Genomic DNA, 20,401 nt, shown 5'->3' with positions numbered 1-20,401 from the left:
GCTGTAGCAATCTTAAGATATTCGTTCAACGCGATTGCTTAATAGGCCAAGAGATCGTGGTCTACAAAATTGGTATTAGTCGCTGAGTACATCTTCTCTGGAGGATCTTTAGACGACTATAAGATCTATTATCTATTGAAGTAGAAAATATTGAAATATTTTATCACAATTTAAAATTAGGAATCATACAAATTTTGTCCGAAAATTTCCAGTTATTTTCTTAAAAATTTCGAAGGAGGCAATGAAAGAATTACTTATTTTGATATTACGATTATACAATATATGATTTACAATTACTTAAATACAAATCATAAATCGTTACTTCTCAATTTTTACTTACTTTCTTTTTAGTTTAGGTTCGAAGTTTTAGTTTCGAAGAAGATGACGAAGTAATGATTTATTTTAGGCGTCGAATTTAAATTAAATAGATTCGAAAGTTGATTCAGGATTTTACAAATGTTAATGTATCCAAATTAGTATATATAAAAAAGACAGCGATATTTTTCTTTTTTTTTATAAACATAACTCAAATGTACAGTTTTTATTTCATCCTTAAATACTGCATATATTACAATAGCGGACGCGCATTTTCTATGACAATGTCGCGAACGTTTTATGAATCAGATCCGTGTACAGTCTAAGAAATATACAATTCACGCAAATTAGTTTCACTTAATACTAAATAATGTCGTACTTTACACGTGTCCCTGTATTTTGGCACGAATTTCTCGATCTTACATTATAGCACCATTCGTCAACTTCGTTGCACGATTCTCGTAATTTTCTCGATGACACCGCAAATGACTATAATACAATTTATTCGTATGCTTCGGGCGTTTCCAGCAAGAAAAGCGCATTGTCAGTTCTTGAAATGTGATCCACGATTTTTCTCGTTCTCATTGAATGAATCAATTCACTGATTTTAATAACGTTGTGCGTTTGAACAATTCCCTGCTAAGCCACATACCTTGAATAAGTTTCGTTGCTTTAAAATAACATTCAAAACTAACGAATAGCTACGAGCAAGTATTATAGTTGTACTCTATCTTTGATTGACGTTCGTAACTATGGTTGTCAGATATATTCATCTTAGAGATTTTTTGATTGAGGAAATATCTAATTTTTCGTGAATGCTTATGTTCAACGTTTCTATTGTTAATATAGCATTCAAATTATTGTTTCCATCTCGTATGATAATCACTTCTCTGGTATTTCTTCCTCCAATAATACTTTTAGCAAATAAAATCTCAATATGGCATGCTCGTTAAGTAATATCGAAGTGATACAAATACTTATCCATCGAAATCTCGGTTCTGAGCTAAAAAGATCTTTCTCAAGGCGTTTTCTGTACAGAAGAATGAAAATCTTTATGCTGTTCAGTCATCGTCTACTCGTTTACGTCCTAGAACCGAGAGTACTCGGATGATAGAGAGTTGTATCCGCTCCCCATTCGTAAGGACCTTCGTGTGGTCCTAGAGAAACCATGGTACCAGGTCCCAGCGTTGTATGTGACGTGGCACTGACCATCCCTGGACCGGAAGAGACGTAACTTAATGGCGGCCGAGGCTGATCACGCAAACGGGCGTGTTTTACTTGTCGTTTGTACCTGGAAGGAACAATTAAACTAATTGTAATTTTCTTCACAAAACTCGACTACTTGTTGTTAAGAGAAGATTGTGGTTACGGATAATATATGTGTAATAAGATAACGAACTTCTAAGTTGGAATTTTAAATTAAATTCCTAAATTCTTAATTTTATTTACATTCTGAAAATCTGTAGAAGATATGGGGTGATTCCAAACTTTTGATCGATAGTGTATATAACAATAGCATTAAAAAATTTGGATCATTCGAAAATATAGCTAATTCCTCTTACAAGTCGTAAAAATCCAAGAAAATCATGGATACTCACTTGGCGTGCATGCAGCAAAGCGCACAACTAGAAATTACCGTAGCAATGCCAACAAGAACCGCGATGGCAAGCACCCACATCTGCGTCATCGAGGCGTCAGCTCTAGCTACCATGGCAGCGCAATGTTGCACCTTCTCCACATGATACGTCCTATAAACTTTCTTCAATTCCTCGTTTTTTGGATCAGTTAGAAGAGCTTTCATTTCGTCCAAATCATATGCTTCCTTTCCAACCATTTGAAAACAGGAACTGGTCGAAGAGAAATCCAAAGAGTTGTCTTCCTTCGAATAAAACTGCGTATCGTAAACATTAACAGTTATCGGTAAAGACAGAGCTTGTTGCACAGATTTCTCAAAATCCTCCAGAGTCTTCCTGACCTCTACAGGTGGCTTCGAAAACACAAACTTCAACATGTCTCTGTCACGCAGCAGAAATATCCTTAATGTGATATTCGTCTCTCTGCCTGGTGTAACCGAGTTATTGGCCGAGACAATGATTTCTATGTAACCATCTGCGTAACTGGTCATGGAACCAGTCGTTCTGAGTTCTCCAGTTTGAGGATTCAAAGACAAATGCGAGGGAATCTCTCGTTTAGACATAGAAGGATCAACGAGGGAAGTAAAAGAAGCTTTGCCCGTGCTGTAATTAATTGGAAGAGCGTCAGAGTCAGCATCGAAAGCTTCCAGAGTGATGAGACTCGTGTCTATTGGAACATTTAGACGGACACCCAATGTAACATTCTCCTTTTTAAACTTTGGCTTATTATCGTCGATATCCAAAATATTGACAAGAATTTGTCTTTCAGAAGGATCTTGTCGATTGTAAGGTTTTGGAACGATGTCACTCTTCTTTGTGGAAAAGGGGAAACATTTAATCGTTAGCAAATGACGATCAGCTGTCTCTCTATCGAGTCGACCGTTTGATTTGATCACTGCCGAATTGTTTTCGAGTCTTTCTACAATAAACAGCCTAGCTTCGTTTCCATAGATAATTGAATAGTCGATCATTCCATTTTCTCCGATGTCTTCGTCAATCGCCTCGATCACGCCAACTTTTGTTCCAATTGGTTCTTCTTCGAATATTGTCAGTTCTATAGGTAAACTGTCTAAGTTTCTTTTAAAATGAGGCTTATGATCGTCGATATCATTCACTAGAACTTGAAGAACTCTGGTTGCCTGCTGAGGAGGACTTCCCAAGTCTTGAGCAACTAATATCAAGGTATAACTATCCTTTGTTTCTCGATCTAGTAATTTTCTGGTAGTAATTAGACCAGTTTCGCTGTTTATTTTGAAGGCACTCGCGTCTTTGCCGAAGTTTCCATCTTCTAGAAATTTGAAAGTGATCTTTCCGTTTGGTAAATTCGGATCATCGGGATCTGAAGCTACGACTTGGAACACTGGACTGCCAATGGTTGAGTTTTCAGCTATGTGAGCTATTTCTTCGAGGGTGGGTCGGATGAAAAGAGGTACGCCATCATTGCTGACTACATCACCGATGTAAAGTGTCAGAATTACGTCGGAATAGAGTTCTGGCACGCCGCCATCTTGAGCTCTGATTCTCATTATGTATGGCTCTGTCCTTCCTTTGCCTGTCAATTCTCGAGCTGAATAAATTTCGCCGGTTGTGTGGTTTATTTTGAACAGTCCTAGAATTTTCATAATCCACAAATCAATCTTAGAATTCCTTGGCGATTGATTGTATTTTAAAATTTAAAACATTTGACTCTTTTATAGTGACGATAAAGAAATAATTATTGGACATTCTGAATTTTTCATTACAATCAAAGAGTTAAAGAAAAAACATTAATACTTTAAAAACGGAAAAAATGTTATACTTTTGCTTACCACTTGCTTCGCCCTCATCAATGATTTCATAATTGATTATTCCGCCATTGCCTTCGTCTGGATCTGTGGCAGTAATATTCACTACACTGACACCTGATGAAGCGTTCTCAGGTATTACAGCTGTATAAGATTCTTGCTCAAAACTTGGAGCGTTATCATTGACATCTAAAACATCTACGGTCACCAAAGCTCTAGTGCTTCTCTGTTCTGCTCCACCTTGAGGCATGTCTGATGCAACGACGTAAAAACGGAGAACCGACTGTTTTTCTCTGTCAAGTGTTGTATTGGTAGCAATCTATACAAATAAGGTTAGAAATATTCAAATTAATGTAACATAGATATAATGAATGTAACTTAAATTCTAGTAAAATGTATAAAGATAAATTTATTTACCTGAATGTTACCAGTTATTGGTTCCACCTCGAACATATTAGCATTTTCCCCAACCAAAGAGTATCTCACTTCACCGTATCCTCTCTTAACTTCCTGTTCCGTGCTGGAACTATCCATGTCCGTAGCTCTGACGTTCAATACAATCTTTGGAGGTTTTACCGATTCTAATACAGAAATTTTGTAATCCTTTTGAGTAAAGATAGGACTGTTGTCATTCATGTCTTGCACTTCGACTATCAAGTTGGCTTCCGACATTTTTCTTGTTATCTCGTAATCTCTTGCTAACGCTCGTACTTTAAATCGAATGAACTGAAAATCACAAACCGTTTAAATCCCAAAACATAATTATGTATAGACACAGGAACTTAGTTTTAAAATTATAATTTGAATAATTTAATTACAAATAGAACAAGAATAAATACTAAATATCGGCTTAGAAATTAGAATTTATAGGATTAAAGTGAATATAAAAAATTAGCTTTAAAACTAAAATTTACCTTTTGATTCAGAGCTTCATAATCCAGCCGCTTGCTCAAAACAACGTTTCCGCTTTGAACACCCACATTCACATACCCTTCATCATCATCTTCCCTCACCAATTCAAACCTTTGAACAGCATAACCAGTAGTTGGTTCTTTAGCTGATAGCATTAGCAAAGTAGTTCCAAGAGGTTGTTCCTCTGGCACGGAAATTTTGATTGTGGGGTTATTAGGCGACCATCCTGGATTCGTAAACGTTGGATTGTCGTCGCTGTAAGCTTGGATATAAATCGTCACCTCGACATTCGTAATCTGTTTCTCTTTATCAACGACGGCGTTCAAATCTTGCACCTGAACCGTCAAAATGACTACTGCAGCCACTTGATAATCTAACACACGATTTACTGTAATTAAACCAGTCATGGAATTTATACGAAACGCTGTTTTGTAATCATAGGAAGTTGTGCTCTTCAGAGCCACGCCAGTTTTGTCGACAGCCCTGATGGGTTCTACTAAAGAATATTCCAAATAAGCGTCTGAGTCTGGGTCTGTTGCTACTACTTTCAATACTGGTTCACCTGTTTAACGATTATTAATTATCAGCACTGAATTCTTTCTGTTGTAATTTATATTGCATGATCCTGCCGCTAGTTAACATAAGGACTGTGTCGATAATCATACCGGGAACCACATACTTTTCTTATATTTTTATATACAGTGATGTACAAGATAGTTCCGATCAGAAAGATTTTTCATTTTATATTTTAAAAGTGATACGTGAAAAATTTGTTGCTGATATTGAATATGACGACGTGACACGTAAAAGATCTCAGTAAAACAAATGGACGCTACCAAATAGTTTTATAGTTATATAATATTAGCGGAAACTTTTTCAAATATCATTTTTGAAAGAGTATAAAATGGACATTTTATCCAACTTGAAAGTTTCATGCACCACTATGTACAAAGCGAGAACGAGAGTATGCGATTCACTACTGTTAATGCTGCCTATGAATTAACTAACAAAAGAATCATGCTGTATGTTTTTTATTAATTTGGAACCTACCAATAGATGCTCTTTCCGATACGTAAACGAGATACGTCGACTCGTTGAACATCGGTGGTTTGTTGTTCACGTCTACCATATTCACTGTGACAGTTGTCGTAGCGGTTTCCCTAAGTGGTGTGCCAGAGTCTATGGCGTAAACTATTACTTCGTACTTTTCTCCTCCGGTTTCCAAATCCAAACGAGCATCCGGTGAGACCGTGATAACACCGGAACTAAACAATTCATAACAGATTTTAATATTTAATATTTACAATATATTATTCTGGATCTCTGGAAACATTTATTGGAAAAAGCATTTACGAAAATTGTTACGCATTTGTCTTGAATAAATTATAGAGATGTAAATTATAGTGTAAATTACCTAGAGTCTATGACAAAATTATCTTTAGCACCGGAAGCAATGTGATACTGCAACAAGTTGTCTCTTCCGTCAGGATCGTTTGCTACGACTCTAATGACTTCCGTTCCTGGCGAAGCGTTCTCCAACAATCTTGCTCGGTATGTGCTAGGTCCTGGTACATTAGATTTGTAATTTCCTCGGAAGATGGGTTTTTGGTTTCCAGGTACTCCGACCCTGACTGATAATTTTGCTTCGGAATATAATGGCGGCGTTCCAGCATCCGTAGCACGAATTATTAATTCGTAAATTCCTCTTTCTGTGTCGTCTGAACGCACTGCTTTCGCCATTGTCACTTCTCCGGTCTCTGAATTTATCTGTAAAAATATTGTTATTAATTCTGTACACGAAATAACTTTTAATAATAACCTACAATAACAATATGCAAATAGGACTTTATAGGATTGCTATTTTTTATTCATTATACTCAGTGGTGGATTTAACACTTTGGCTGCCTGAAGCTAATAATCATTTTGAGCTAAAACGAATTGAAAAATGTTTACGATGTTTCTTAAATCAATAGGAAATTAATATTTACGTTTAGAGATCTTTTGACTAGTCTGTCAAAATATGATATTCACTTAGACGGTGCACATTAACTTCATGTGTAGCAATTAAAATACGCACGATGGCCAGTCCAAAATTGCTTTTAAAACTCCTCGAAATTGTAAGCGAGGAAGATTCTCTTTTTTTCGCGTATTTTAGAAAACGCAAGGATCCTCCAAAATGTTTTAGAATGGACTTATCGAATGCTCATTTTGGCCAAGTTAAAATTTTTATCCCACCCCTTGGATACTAACAAATGTATTTTATATGATTCTTATAATCGTTTATTAATCTTTTTTGCAACCACTTTTGGGGCTTCCATAGTGTTCCGGGACCCGAATCTTATTGTGTCATTGGCGTCAAGGTAGATCTGCCTCTGATTATACCTATGCTTATTTCATTTATTTTTACTCTTTCATATTTATCTGACTGCAACACGTACCTTGAAAACACCGTTCGTCATACTGTTGTGCGAACTGATGGAGTACGTTACTTTCCCATTTCCCTGTGCTGGGCCATCGACGTCAGTGGCTCTAACAAACATCTGTGGATCGAAACTTGTTGCTCCTTCGCGGACAGTTCTGGTATATTCGTTTTGTTCAAATACTGGCTTATTGTCATTAACATCATCCAATTCTATCAAAATATTCACAGCAGATACTCTTCCACCTCCATCTTTAGCTTCCATCGTCAATGAATACGATTTCTGAGCTTCGTAGTCCAATGGTTTTGCTACCGATACTCCACCTGTTTTTAGATTAGTTTCGAATTTGTCAGCTCCGAAACCACGTAGAGTGTAAGTCAATTCACCAAAAGAACCACTGTCGTAGTCTCTTGCGAACACATCGCCGAATCGTGTGCCTATTTCCGCGTCTTCTGGCACAGATAGTTTGTACACCGATTGAGAAAATTCTGGACTGTGATCGTTGGCGTCCATTAACTCTACGTGAACTCTACTTGCGGCCACCTAAAATTTATTTATTAATATATTACTTTTCATACATCAATCGTTATACAAATATTTATTTGTATATGGTCAAAGATAACATGGACGTTCTATAGAAACAAATCTAGGAATTGTTAAGAATGTATCTATTACTGTGTTAAAAATATTTATATGTAGACTAGGAGTATTTATACAAAATATAGAATTTATACCTAGGCTTTTAAGCCTAGAAATTTATTTTATCTACTAAACATCATTCCAAGTATATTATATTGTATTTGTATGTTATATTCTTATAGATTCTTGCATATTGTGGTGTATTTTTTATAGTATATCTCCAAATTTTTCGTAAATGCATCAAAGTCCATGGTCTATTTACAAGTTATTGACGACAAATTCGTACCACTTCATTTGCAACCAGTGCAACAACTTCGAACTCGAGTTGCCTTTTAGCGAGGTCATCCACATCATAATCCAAGACATTGACATCTTTTGCTTTAACCACAACTGGCACACGACCTTGAGCTTCTCCGGGACTAACAATGAAAGCCTTGCTAATTCCAGGATAATCCGGCGCATCTCTAAGAGCCAATCTGTACTTCGCATTCTCTCCAACATCTCCGTCACTCACTATCATATTTAATCCCGGTAAAGGTGTACCTTTACCTATGTCTTCTGAAATTTTTATATTAAAGTACTTCTCGTTAAACACAGGCATCAAATCGTCAACATCTGTAACGACTATCGTGACAATCGAGGTTGCAGTGTCTGCTGGGATCTCGTTATTGATTAATTCCGTAGCTTTCACTTGGAACGTATAAATCCCACCATTTTGTAGGATTCTAGGATCCTCTCGATCGAGGGAAATGTTGGTGGTAACCAGTTTTCCTACTGTCACGTCACCCTCTCTCGATACGTCGAGATCAAAGTGGCCTGATTCCTCGTCTTCGAGAGTTAATAGGAGAACTCTAGGTTCACCCGTGTCACCATCTCGCGCTCTGATTGTTAGGATCGTGTGACTAGCTGGCGTGTTCTCTGGAAGTGCCGCGCTGTACGGCGCGTTCAGGAATACGGGCGGCTGATCCTGAAAGCAATTTATGCAATTTGTTTATCATTTACAATCCGTAGTAAATGTAAATCCCTGATTCAAAGATTTGCTAGTGGATGATACTGGAGCAAGAGATGTATTCTGCTTATTTGACTTCAGCTTTTGATCAAAGCTGACACAGTACGTACTGCCAAAACTATGCCTATTGCTTTGAAACCTGTTGCAATGTTTGTCACCTCTTTCAAGTAAAAAGTTTTAATTTCAAGCGCCAACCGATTATTTTTGGTAAAGAATTTTATATTCTAGGTCTCGTATTTAATTAATAATACTCTCATAGTAATACTCATATTTGTAAAATATTTAAACCGAAAATACAGTTATTCAGCATTATAGCAATTGTGAAATAAAAATGTTACAAAAGTTGTACCAGTATATCCAAATTCGTTCATCACCATGTTGAACTATCTGATTTGTAGATGTGACTATTTCAACCAACTGTTTTAACAAAAATACGTGTGCTTCGTTCTTAAAATTTACTGCTAGCCAAGTCTTCAACCACGAACAGTGTTTTAACAGTATTTTAACAAAATATCTATATCTATAATCTACTGATTTAGAGATAAATAAATATCTATAATCTACTGTCAAATATCACTAGTATCATCTCACTTGGTTTTTTATTTGTCTAGACTAATTCTCACGATTCTCAGGAATTAATTAAAAGAATTTGAGACCGTTATCTAACGGAGGATTTCGAGAATGATTAAAGTTTGTGTTAGAACGAACGAACGAATGAACGAACGAACGAACGAAAACGTTTACCGTTCTGGTGAAAGTTATTTCGCGAACAACGCGTACACATAATCAGACGTTCCGCGAACAGAGTCACTAGGTAACGGACTGCGCTTTCCTGCTTAGATTATCGTAAACGATCTTACTAACCAATACGGAATGATCACACTGGATGTACAGTTATATCCGCGGTTAGGTCGAGACCCACTTACCTGAACATCGAGAACGTCCACGGCTACTGTTGCCCTGGCCTGTAACCTTTTCGATACATCGCTGGCACCGTCTACAGCCAAAAGGTTGATCAAATACGAGTTTCTCCTCTCGTAGTCCAGAGACTTCGACAGGGTGATCTGTACGTCGTATTTTCCCTCCGTCAACTGAAAATGTAGTTTTTGATTTATAGGCTTGGTCGACTTTTCGTTGAACGATCGTAGAATAGGAATTCGAGCGTAGGATGTAAATAATTGGCAATTTTTCTTAACTTAATGATATTTTCGTTGAAGAAATGGTAGAAGGGAAATTTAAGTATTGAAAGTAAGTACTTAAGAATTTAAGGATAGTATAGTGTACAGAAGAAACGAATAGTTGAGATTTTTGACGTGTAGGATATAGGGAAATAAAAATATATATAATAGGATCTAGAGAAGATATAGTTAAGATCTTAGAAAGATCGTAGAATGTAAAGAAGTAATTAACTGAAAATTTGGAAATCATATAATATACAGAGGCAAATAGCTGAGAATGTAAGCAAAGCTGAGTGTAGAACATAAGTAAAAATTCTGGATAGTAATTACGTTTAGTGAATCGCCACGAATTGTTTGTTACAATGAAATGTCAAGGTTTCTACCTTTTCTGTAGAAACGTTGAAGACCTCGCAGACATCATCGTCTCGCGACGTAGAGACACACTGCACGTGAATATCCGCGTTTACACCACCATCGCGATCTGTGATCGTGATCGTACCAGGTGGAACTAGAAGACCACCCACATGTGCGCTTTCTGGCACCCTGGCTGCATAAGGTCTGCCGTGGTATACCGGTGGATTATCATTCTCATCTAACACAGCTATCTCGCGTCGGAGGGATACTGTATTGGGTTCTGATCCTGCGATCCCTTCGTCTAATAGAATATTGATTTTTTAATATTACTCATAGATATCTCTCATTGTCTGGTAAATAAGAAGTGTACGTTTGAAGTGAACACAAGGAAATAAGGAATATTGTTTGATGAATTGAGTTGCTTAAAGAAGAAGTGATACAAGTGAAAAAAGCTATGATCGTATTTTCATTGAAGAAAGTTATGAATGAAATTATCTCTATATATACTCATGGAGGCCCAAAAGTTTTCAAGATAATTCTTTATATCAATTATTATGTGTATCTCGTTGTTCAAAGACATTTGTATAATTTCTTTACCGAGCCCCTCAAATAAAGACTAAAATCAAAAGTTTAAAGGTATAGTCGCGTAATAAATATAGAAAACAAACTTCACCGAAATTTAATTGCACAATCGAGTCATCACTATTCCGCTAGCGTATCGGTCATCTAATGCTCTATATATACCGTCATCTATCCATTGATATTCTACAGTAACAGTGTAACGGAATATCTATAAAAACAGTGTAGTTACCCGTTATACTGATGATCACTTCAATCAAATCCTGGGTCTCCCTGTCTAGCGCCTTTCTTAAAACAACGACACCGCTGTCCCGATTTACAGTGAAGTATTCACCACTGATCGAATAATGTAACTTGGATCCTTCCGGATCTTCTCCTTGAAGAGTGTATACAGGTGCACCTGGAGGTGTGCCTTCTGACACGGCCAGTCTGGCCATGTCTCCACCTTGCACGAAATGCGGCGCTCTGTTGATCACCTGACCCCATGACGAAGACCACGTGGAGAGTGTGAAGAGCAAAATTGTCCACATCGTCACCTGCGGGTTAACGAAATAAATATATTAAATATTCTTTTACTTTTAATTTTTGAAGATTAATTTCGATACAGACACTTGATGCGAGATTTTTAGGACTTTTATGTTAAAAATATATTTTTAGTATATTTGCGATTCAACCGATTTATATTACTAACGATGCAACACTCGAGAGCGTAGCTCATGTTCCTATTTAAATAGTATATATTTCTAATAGATTTTTAATTTAAATCTGTCAGATCACATAGTTTTAGCATGCAAAATGTTAACAATTTTCATCCCTCCATTTTCACCAAGCCTAAGATCCAATTGCAGCTCGTTGGGAACTTGTTCTTTTTATAATTAGAGGTTCTTTAATTATCGTGAGATGTTTGACATCGCAAGACCATTGTCTTTCATTCTTCGCTGTATAATTTGAGAATGTAAATTAACAATCATAATGCTATTTACTGATATGCACAAGGACCATCATTAGCATCAGTGGTTGACGTTGCATTCGTTGAATAACGGTTATTTAGTGGACGATTAGAAAGTGGATTCACAGATGAAAATGTTAGGTGTAAGAAGAACAATTCCGCGGCTTATGCTTGGAACTTTCATTAAACAAATTGAAACACGAAGTTTTATACATAAAAGCGTGTTCTCTCTTGCGTGAAAGGTGAACACTTCCTACACTGCGATTCGTCACGATTCCGTTCACTTCCGGTCATCGAAACAAGCGTATCTTAATAATTGTACCGCTTTAAAAAATGCAAAAATAACATCTCCGCGTTCATGGTAATGTTTTCTCCTATAAAACTGACTACAAAAATTTAAGAAACAGACAGAAAAAGGACAATAAATTTTATGATCTATCAACAATTACGACAAACGATAAATTATGTGACCAATAATCGCTGTGAAACTTCGGTTTCAAATTATCCGTTCACACACAAATTTTATACAAATGTATTCAAACTAATTTAAAGTATATAAAAAAATGTGCTCTTGTTATAAAAGCTAATAGGTGAAACAAAGTCTTGTTACATTTCATTTCTCTAACTGCATTCACAAGTATCTAAATTTCTATAAACGTCCACACTCTAGTGATATTTATATATTTCCATGTATAGTGATACTTTATATCTCCACATACGTACAAGACCACTCACTTTCTATCCAAACAACGATTAATTACACAGCAAATAGACATCAGTCAGATAATAGTTCGATCAACGTCTTCAACTAGAAAGGAAACTATCGAGAAGAAGCTAACCATAGGCGAGCTCGAGAGCCATCTGAAATAAGCGTACGTGCATTTGTTTCTTGGACGTTGTTGGGATCAATGTTCGCGGTCTCTGTTGGAAAAATGCGACGCATAGACGAGTGGGCAGGAGAGAGGAAATGGTTAAATACTGCGGAGGATGCAACGATCTATCGGAGCCACCGGTTACCACCCATATAAAACGCGGCAGCGACCAAGCCGCGTTCTTTCTGTGGCATTCCGAAAAAATGCTTTCAGGCGAACCACCAGCCGGCAGTGTAGCCACCGAGTACGGTGTCTGAATGACTTCTAGCGGGTGAGCACGGTCAGTGAAAAGCCGTTAGAAATCAGATTCCATTTCAGAAGTTCGCGGTATTCTTGTGCTGCGATCCGTAAATTAAATTGTCCTATTAGTCATCGAACATTTATCTACGCCTTGAGTATTGCTCTTCTGTTTTAATTAATTTAAGCTTGTAAAGTGTACGAATGAATTTGGTGTTGGTGGATAATCGTGTTGCTTTTATGGGTAGGGTTTAGCAAAAAAAGGTAATTGTTGCTCTTATCTTTAACGAGATACTAGAAAAAAGTAGAAAATTACTTTCAGATAATTGATAAACCTCAAATCTTAAGGATTAAGAAATACTTTGTAATTAAAACTTGTATGAGTGAAATATGTATATTATAGAAAAATATGTATGAGACAAAATAAGGTTAATAAATACTGTAAGATAAGATTCCTAAAAAGATCTGCATACACGCGCATAGTTCCGGAATATACTGATAAAAGGGGTAAAAGATTTGAATCAAAGTTGGAATTCGCCGAACAAGAAAGTTTAGAATGCAAGTACTGACCGCGATCTTCGTTAATCAGAGTGTGTAGTAATCGATTAAGTATTTTTTCGTGAAAGCAGCATTTCAAACGACTTTTTCTGGTAGTGTAAACGGAAAATAATATCTCAACGTGATTTCAAGATCAGCATACGAAATTTCATGGGCCAATGAGTAGCGCGTATTAATGTTACGCAGGATTGTTAAGAACTCTGCGGTAACTTTCTAGTAGAGTCTCCAGACAGATTCCGAACAAATATCTTGCACAACAGCATCGGCTTGGATAAATGCAGATTGCGTTCTATGCTATTCCGCCTCTGTCATAACTCTCACTCAAGACAGCAATTTGTGCGGAATCAAAACCACTCGACCAATAATATTTTTCTGTAGCGTTTAAATGGAACTGTAACGATATTCATTTAGACTCTGGTATTTAAAGGCCAAGTATGTGGAGCAAAATGATGGATTACGGAGTTAATAGGAAATCTTTCAGATGAATTGCGGAATTTAAAACACAATGGGTTATGTTAGAATAAATAATACACAGCATGATTTCTACCCATAAAATTAAGGTAGGTACTAGAATGAAAGCACATATGATTATTGCAATTTATTCTTTTTATGAATGACAGTTTGCTTGTTCTTTTTATTAAGATAGGTTTGAAATGTACCTATCATAAAAATATTGTATAAAAGTTACGCAAACTACTCTTGTAAATTATTTGCATTATATAAGAATTTCTCTAAACTGTGAATTTGAAATTTTCTCTAAATGCGTACATATATTTTACTGTATGATAGAATAGACAAATGTAATAAACAAATAATAAAATATTTTATAATGTATGATTAAAAAGCTCCGTTTATATGAATTTGTTAGGGGAAATATAGTTTGTATAGCTAACTGGAGTTCATTTTCATCACCACCTGTGGCTTTTTGTCTAATTTTTTGCTTAATTTTGAGAATTTTGAAACTGTTCATTTTGAAGGCTTCAATGAGAACCAGCTATTGCTAAAAGTAATACGTGGGAAGCAATCATTCTGCGAAGAGAAACAAGCGACGACTACGGGACAGTATACTAGCGATTTTCCGGTGACTTCGTACCACTAGTTGACTTCCGTGTTCTGAAGGTTGTTATCAAGTATTGTCTTCGGCAAACCTAATTATTAATCATGTGAAACTACTAGAAATTTTGTATGATACAGGAAAGGCAGGAGACCTGCTACCTTGTTGAAACAATTCTCACAATTACTTCACACCGGAACCTTAATCATAGGATTAAATTTGAGTATCTTTAAATACCACCAAAAGAACACGTTGCTATGATCTTGACTCATAGTTAAACTCAAGAAATTTTACACAAAATGGATAATATTTACAGTCCTTATGAAGTCATTTATATTCAAATATTCGTGCATCACTATATTACCCAACAATGGAGAAAGGCTGCAACTACTAAAGAAGCAATTTGTAGTACATTGACATAAAGTTTTCACAGCTTATTACGTTTATTATATGTTGTGATAGTATTAGTGATTTGCTTAGCAAATTAGGCATATTAGGCATATTAGGCGTACAAACTAATTTGGACTTTTGATTCTTAGATTTACCTATTTCTAACTTAAATTCAAATATTTTTTCTATCTTACAGGAGTTTTATGAAATAAAATCTACAATTAATATTAATAATATTAATATTAGTTTCACGCTTACTATAGTTAATGAAATAATAAGAACGGTTTTCATGATTAAAATATTACATAATGAATAGAATTTCCATTTTCTTTCTAAAGGCACCGAATTCATTTACATTTATAATACACATCTAATATTTTATTTTCTTTTTTCATAGTTGAGCAGTATAGAAGAGGAATTGACAACGAAACATACAAGAAAATTTACATTTCCACATAAACCGCTTAAATAGATTCAGCAATAACAAACGGACTCGAAGTATTCCAACGTTAGTACGATTTCTATTATAATGTGCGCAACGCGGGAAAGCATGGAACGTTAAAACTCATGACCAAGAGTATACTTCTACTGTTTAAAAACTCGTCCGAGATTCTGAACAGTGTAATTGCAATTATCAGCGACGGAACATAAAACGATACGACTAGATTATGCGATGGATTCAATTTTAGCCAGGAAGAAATTCACAGATCGCGCTTTCGCCATTCGCCATGAACGAACCATAAAACACACCATGAAATCTCGCAGAAATAATAGTAAACGGAATATTACACCGTAAGCGCAACGATCGCTGACCACAATGTATTTACTAAGCGCGATTCTCAAATATAAGATATACATATAAATATTCTGTAATGAGAAAAAAATCTTTTAAGATTATGGAAAAGGATGAAAATAAAGGAGATAATGAGAACACAAAATTATTCAAATAGAAACAACGCCATGCTCTATTTAATAATGCATGATCCCATTATTCATGATATTAAACGAATTCGAATTCATGACGCTGTCTTGTATTCCTTATGAATTATACTTGATGGTAACTACCGCAATGCATGCAATTTGCTGTTCAAAGTTTAAGTGCTGGTGCTTCGTTATATGGGTCATCGTGATTTAAAACATGATTAAAATAACAAGATAAAAGCATTCTATGCGCCTCAATTTTGAAATAAAAGTGGTCGTTACCTTCAATCAATTTGAAACGATGAAATTGATCTGCTCGTTAGGTAGGGGAAGAAAAATATATTCTTGGCCTTTAACTAACAATATCTATACACACGTATATTCTATCTTATCGAGATTTTATATCCAGTTAGTTGATGATACATTCGTTTAATGTATCACGATCTTATTTTATTACTGTGATAATTTGTTCATTTAGACGTTACTTTTAAAGAGAATTGATTGTAGCCATCAATGAAGATAATACTGTAAAATAATCAAGAGTTCAAAGCGATACTATAAAATTGAATAATCAACTACTCGAGAAAGTTATAACTGTTTCTTCGCTCCTTTATTGCAACACATGTATCAATTAAAAGAACATGAACTTCATTTCAAACAGAAATGAAAAACAAAGTCAGGAACAAAATGAATAATTACTTTATTAATATTTTATGATTTTCCATCAACTATAAACATATCGATTTCAAAACATAATCGTTAAAACGCTGAAATTGAGCTCAATTTCATGGACTGTTGTTCGATCAACAAGGAAACCGGTTTCATCATCGGCTAAACGTATTTCGCCATTTATTACGCGTTGCGACGCTCCGTGCAAGAATTAATTCCTGTGCTATCTGATAGAAAGCTTTTCTCTTTGCGTTTGCTTCCGCACGTTCGTTTCCCGTGAATGAAACATACTACGTAGAAATTATACGCCGCGGTGCATGGTGATGTGTCACAATAGAATTTGCTGAAGTAATACGCGGAAAAATATGTCACGGTACTAGCCATTTTTCCAACGCAATGCATATTCGAATGTACTCAAAACGCTACACCGCGCCGCGGAGAAACTCGAATACATTAGCCGCTCATTCGATAAATTATTTTCCATTTAGGTCGATCGTAAAAAAGATAATGTAATGTTCGTTTCACGTTCGTTAATGTGGATCAAAACTTATACTATATAATTCGAAATGAATTTAAAGAGTTGATCATAAATTCATAATCGTTTAAAAAATTACTTAACTCCTTAAATGCAGCGTGTTACTGTTTTATTTCAGTTGCGCAATACTTTTTTTTGTAGTGAATTGAGAAGAGCAAACGGAATTTACATTTAGAATTTTATGTGAAGTAGAACAATTTAGACAATGAAATGGATTTGTATATTTTGTAATATTCACATGTCAATCGTTGCTACTGGTAATTTGTAACTTGTAACTTATGCAGTTTTACTAGTATAATAATTAAACAAATTAATTCGATTATGCAACAGGTCTTACATGATCTTAGTAATGTTCCAACACATTTTCTAGAAAAACCAGGATTATTCAGAATCTAGCAGATGGTAGTGAATATACTATTTTAATAAAATTACGTTCTTCAAGTTTTGCGGCCACTCAACTTTTACTTATTTTCATGGTTGAGCTACACAATTTCCTAGATTACACATAAGCGTAATATTACAACATTACCTAAAGCACTTTACCCCAATCAATTCTAAATTCTCAAAATCTAAGATTCTGTACAAATATTTACCATATCCATTTTACAGCTTAGGCACCTACTACGTAAACACCCGAGACATTGTGTATACACGCAACAATCCCCAAATTACAAAAGTCCACAGTGGAGTTCACGCGTGGCAAACATCTATCACATTCTCGCCTTTGAGACCAATTTCCCAGAGAATTTCTGTGCAAATAAGTTACCTAGATTCGTTCATTGACCTAGATACGCTAAAAAAAATTGCGTACCAAGCACGAACGGCTCGTAATTGGTTTTCGATACCGGCAACAAGCATTTCGAAACGCGTTCCTTGTGAAATTTCGCGAACCGCCATCGCGGTGATACCGGTCAGGCCAGCAACATTGGCGTAGGATCTATTCTCTCTGTTTCTCGGAGTGAAGCGCCCGGTTTGATTCGTATCCGCGATACCGATTTTCTCTTCGGATTGCGCGAAAAGCAAACGAGTACGCGCGGTTAACTGTTCCGTGCTGATCGTACGAGTCTCGACGTCCTAGACTCGTTAATCGCCGAGAAAGGAGAAGAGGCAGAGCGAAGGCAGGCCATAGAAAAGCGAGAGGAAGACGGAGTAGCCGGCGAGAGGAAGAAAAAAAACCGTTATAGAGGCCCCCTCTACGATCCACACCATTACGTTACGCGCCTGGCATCCTGACACTGTGTGACCAGGTGATGCCCAGGATGAATGACTAAGAAAAGTACCATCTTGTCACGCGCTTCTTTCTGCCCTGTCTTTGCATTTTTGCTACACGAGACGCTGCTGTTCCAGACTATACTGTGTACCGGATAGACGTGTCATTAATACGGTTTCTTTAACGCTGGAACCGTTAAAGTGTTTAATAAATCAGTATATTGTAAATTAATGCTGTATATGTATATAATTACTGTAATATAATGAAAATGAACAAGTACATAAAACTACATTTCTATCTCTACAGGAAATAAAATTAATTCTATTGAAACAACTATGATTTTAGTAGCAACAAAATTAAAAAACGTGGAACGCGTCGCTTTAAGGAATTAAATAATTCTAATGTGGTGAAAGTAATTATGGAATTTTTCCAGAATTCTTCCAGTTTTCCTACGGATTACTTCGGATGCTATTCCTCTAATCTTAGAGTTACTTTAATATATATTATTTCTACTGTGGACAATTTTTTTAAGAAATCTGCAAACAGAAAATTTCAAGGCCTAAAGGTAAGACCAAGGAAATTTGTACATAGACCAACGCGTTAATGAATGATGGAATATTGAAATAAGTGTAGAAATTTAATAGCACAAGTATCTAAGTTTTATGTAATAATAAAAATACCACAATGTTTACGAAGAAAAGATCTGACGTACATCATATCTTCATTGGTCGATCAAGAAAGCTGTAAGTCGCAGAAAAAGTCTTTCAAGCAACCTTGAGGAACGCAGGATCGGTATTTATGAAAAAATCAACCGATTAATCTCTGAACGTGTTAATACATGTATATTCAAGCTTTTCCTGCTCCACGAACTTGACACCGGTTCCTTGAAACCATGACTTCGACTAGTGCACTCGCTGGTCAGACTGGTTTTCCTCGAACTGACGAAAACGATGTCGGCATAGTTTGTCACTATTTTATTATTTCTCAGTCATGTAAAAGGAATGTGTAAAAAATATGCTTTAACAAACGTATATTCCTGATAACAAGACTGGCTGGTTTTAACTTTTCATTTTTCCAGCCTTTCACAGACCACTGAAATATTTGATATAATTGTTTAAAGTTTCTAGCCAACGACTTTAACTATCTCTCGATATAAAGGTCAAGGAAATACCAGTAAGATCGAGCCTGATATAGAGTTACCTTACACAGTTGGTTTCAACTTCATCAAGATTTATACGTATTTATAACTCCACTTTTACCGTTTCAATTCGTATTCTATCTAAACCAAACTCTACGCAACAACGCGTGTATCAAGTTTTCAAGATGCTACCTCGATAGTAGCACGTGACTAAAACAAAAACAGGAAATCGAGACGTGCTTGAACGTCAATGAATTTTTATGGAAGATACGTTGTATAGCTTTGATGTTTCCTTTCACATATCCACCCGTTCGATTCATAATATTATTAAACCAAACGATCCTTAAATGACAAATTATTCCAATAAATATAGCGAACAATAATTAAAGTAACGTTTAATAATCCAATGAATGTTGTTTTGAACTTTCGTTCGGACTCGATCAATCACTTGAAAGTAAAGAAATACCATCTGCCAAGGATCTTACCTCATAAAGTCGGTCCAAGATCCTTCTTCCTCACAGCACCGTATCAACTCATCATCACACCACGTGTATTTCCGTTTGGGAGATCACTCGTTTGAAAAATAACATTTAGAAAAAATCACGTACATACACCCTACCTCATGACGCATCGGTACACGAGTGTGTCTAACACGACTTGTATCCTCTATCCTCTCGGTTTCATGAGTCGTTGTCGTTTCGAAAAAGAACCGATGTCTGTGCCAGCCAATGGACAGGTCTATACTGCATCCTAAGGAGGTATGCGGCCTCTGCTATGGGAGTGGAAGGAATGGAGAGAGAGAAACAGCTCGCCGCGAAGGAGAGACTACAGTCCGTGCCCGGTAACTGTGAGCGAAAGGGGGGCGAACCTTTTTGATTCTTTTGTACCTCGACGTGCCAGGTGAGTCTCTTTCGTGGTTCCATCGTGATTGCGATTGTGACGCGAAAGGGACCCAAACGAAATTAGAGAGAACTTTCCTTGGTGACATTATCTGAAAAAATATTTTAGTTTCGTCATTTTTGATTGGCTGGAACACTCCTATTT

At 36.1% G+C, this 20,401-nt stretch overlaps 1 protein-coding gene across 4 annotated transcripts; it reads right to left on the bottom strand.

Moving 5' to 3' along the window:
• Positions 1 to 508: 508 nt before the first annotated feature.
• LOC100740225 (cadherin-23) lies at positions 509 to 20,130 on the bottom strand. 4 transcript variants are annotated; one of them, XM_012387844.3, is made up of 14 exons: positions 17,957 to 18,102; positions 17,632 to 17,758; positions 11,057 to 11,360; positions 10,275 to 10,546; positions 9,640 to 9,804; positions 7,991 to 8,671; positions 7,084 to 7,608; positions 6,060 to 6,412; positions 5,696 to 5,910; positions 4,648 to 5,207; positions 4,151 to 4,459; positions 3,758 to 4,052; positions 1,914 to 3,558; positions 509 to 1,606 (listed from the first exon to the last, which is right to left on the bottom strand). In XM_012387844.3, exons 3-14 carry the CDS (start codon positions 11,352 to 11,354, stop codon positions 1,396 to 1,398), a joined length of 5,529 nt encoding a protein of 1,842 aa, XP_012243267.1. In that variant the 5' UTR covers positions 11,355 to 11,360; positions 17,632 to 17,758; positions 17,957 to 18,102; the 3' UTR covers positions 509 to 1,395. The 4 variants fall into 4 exon arrangements, with proteins under 4 accessions (XP_012243267.1, XP_012243263.1, XP_003490981.1 ...); XM_012387840.3 differs by having other exon boundaries at positions 17,603 to 17,758; positions 17,821 to 18,093; XM_003490933.4 differs by lacking the exons at positions 17,632 to 17,758; positions 17,957 to 18,102 and adding an exon at positions 19,843 to 20,130.
• Positions 20,131 to 20,401: the final 271 nt, after the last annotated feature.

The sequence above is a fragment of the Bombus impatiens genome, unplaced genomic scaffold, assembly GCF_000188095.3.
Source record: "Bombus impatiens unplaced genomic scaffold, BIMP_2.2 scf_0487, whole genome shotgun sequence".
NCBI classification, from domain to species: Eukaryota; Metazoa; Arthropoda; class Insecta; order Hymenoptera; family Apidae; genus Bombus; species Bombus impatiens.
Note: the sequence above shows the minus strand (reverse complement) of the source record. Positions and strands in the feature narration are given on the sequence as shown.